Here is a 1,710-nt window from a genome sequence, read left to right as displayed (position 1 = left end):
AAAAAAAGCTCCAAGATTGTTCACAATTAAAGAAATAAGCATTTGAATTAGGAATGTGAAACAAGATACACTGACATCATGGGTATGTGGTTAAGGAAAAGAGGGGTGATTAGGTTTTGAGTGAAAGTTAATTAAAATATTTTAAAGGGGGATTGAAATGGAAAATATTACACACACACACACACACACACACACACACACACACACATAGACATAGAGTATAGACAAAGGTGGTATAGAACACTAGTTAAAAAAAAAAACCCTTATTCTCCCTAAAACATAGCTGAGATATGCTCAGGTCAACACTTCAGTGATATTGTTCTGATCAAATAAAATGAAGGTCCAATAATAACTTGTTTGGTTTTTTCTTCAGATTCCCAAGGATAATACATTTCATCACTCTCTCCTCAGATTTAATCTCTCTTTCTTTTTACACACAGGTCCATCAGAAATCAGGGATGAGAAACTATACAGGGATAACATTATTTATCCTTCGAGGACTAACAGATGATCCCCAACTAAAGATTCTGATTTTCATCTTTCTCTTTTCCACATATCTTTCAAGTATAATTGGGAATCTGATTATAATCAGCCTTACTTTGATGGATGCACAACTTAAGACACCCATGTATTTTTTCCTCCGAAATTTTTCTGTTTTAGAAGTGGCATTCACAACTGCCTATATTCCCAGATATCTCTATAGCTTGTCAACTGGGGATAATACTATCACCTATAATGCTTGTATTGCCCAAATATTTTTTGTCATCCTTCTTGGGGCAACAGAATTTTTTCTTCTGGCCACCATGTCCTATGATCGTTATGTGGCTATCTGCAAACCTCTCCACTACACTACTATCATGAACAGCAAAGTCTGTAACCATCTGCTACTGAGTTCTTGGTTGACTGGGTTTATGATCATCCTCCCACCAATTAGTCTGGGCCTTCAGCTGGAATTTTGTGACTCAAATGTCATTGATCATTTTGGCTGTGATGCATTTCCCATGTTAAAGATTGCATGCTCAGACACACAATTCATAGAGAAGATTGTTTTGATCTTTGCTGTGTTGACACTCATTATTACCTTATTCTTAGTGTTTTTGTCCTATGCATACATTATCAAGACAGTTCTCAGATTCCCCTCAGCTCAGCAAAGGAAAAAAGCTTTTTCTACTTGTTCCTCCCATCTGATTGTTGTTTCCATTACTTATGGAAGCTGCATCTTCATCTATATCAAAACATCTGCAAAAGAAGGAGTGGCTTTGAATAAGATAGTATCAGTGCTCACAACTTCAGTTGCCCCTGTTATGAACCCCTTAATTTATGCCCTAAGAAACAAACAAGTGATACAAGCTTTTAAGAATTCAGTCAAAAAGATTTTCTTTCTCTCAAAGCAATAAACAATTATTTACTTAAAGATGTCAAATGCCAAGAAAAATTTTAAATAAAACTTTATCTATCCTGAATTCATTACCCTTTCATTTTTCTTGCTAATCACTCTATAACCATAGTCCAGTCATTGATACCTTCTCAAAATTCCTTTCATTTGAATTGAGAATTCTTCCAAACTCCAGATAATAAAGGTTTCTTTTGCTTCACATCCTCTATTGTCAGATTCTTTTCTAAAATATCACCAGGCTCTTTATTCCAAACTACAAAACCACCATCCTCCCCCTCCAATCTGCAGACATTAAAGCCAATGATTTCCCCTTT

At 35.4% G+C, this 1,710-nt stretch overlaps 1 protein-coding gene across 1 annotated transcript; it reads left to right on the top strand.

Moving 5' to 3' along the window:
• Positions 1-458: 458 nt before the first annotated feature.
• Positions 459-1,397, top strand: LOC141542764 (olfactory receptor 6C2-like). The gene has a single exon (XM_074267349.1). The coding sequence runs from the start codon at positions 459-461 to the stop codon at positions 1,395-1,397; it is 939 nt and encodes a 312-aa protein (XP_074123450.1).
• The last annotated feature ends 313 nt before the right edge of the window (positions 1,398-1,710 follow it).

The sequence above is a fragment of the Sminthopsis crassicaudata genome, chromosome 5, assembly GCF_048593235.1.
Source record: "Sminthopsis crassicaudata isolate SCR6 chromosome 5, ASM4859323v1, whole genome shotgun sequence".
NCBI lineage: Eukaryota > Metazoa > Chordata > Mammalia > Dasyuromorphia > Dasyuridae > Sminthopsis > Sminthopsis crassicaudata.
The sequence above is the reverse complement of the archived record's forward strand: the minus strand, read 5'-3'. Positions and strand labels throughout refer to the sequence as shown.

Coding starts and splice junctions, on each gene's coding strand:
- LOC141542764 (XM_074267349.1), top strand. CDS start 459: ATGAGAAACTATACAGGGATAACATTATTTATCCTTCGAGGACTAACA.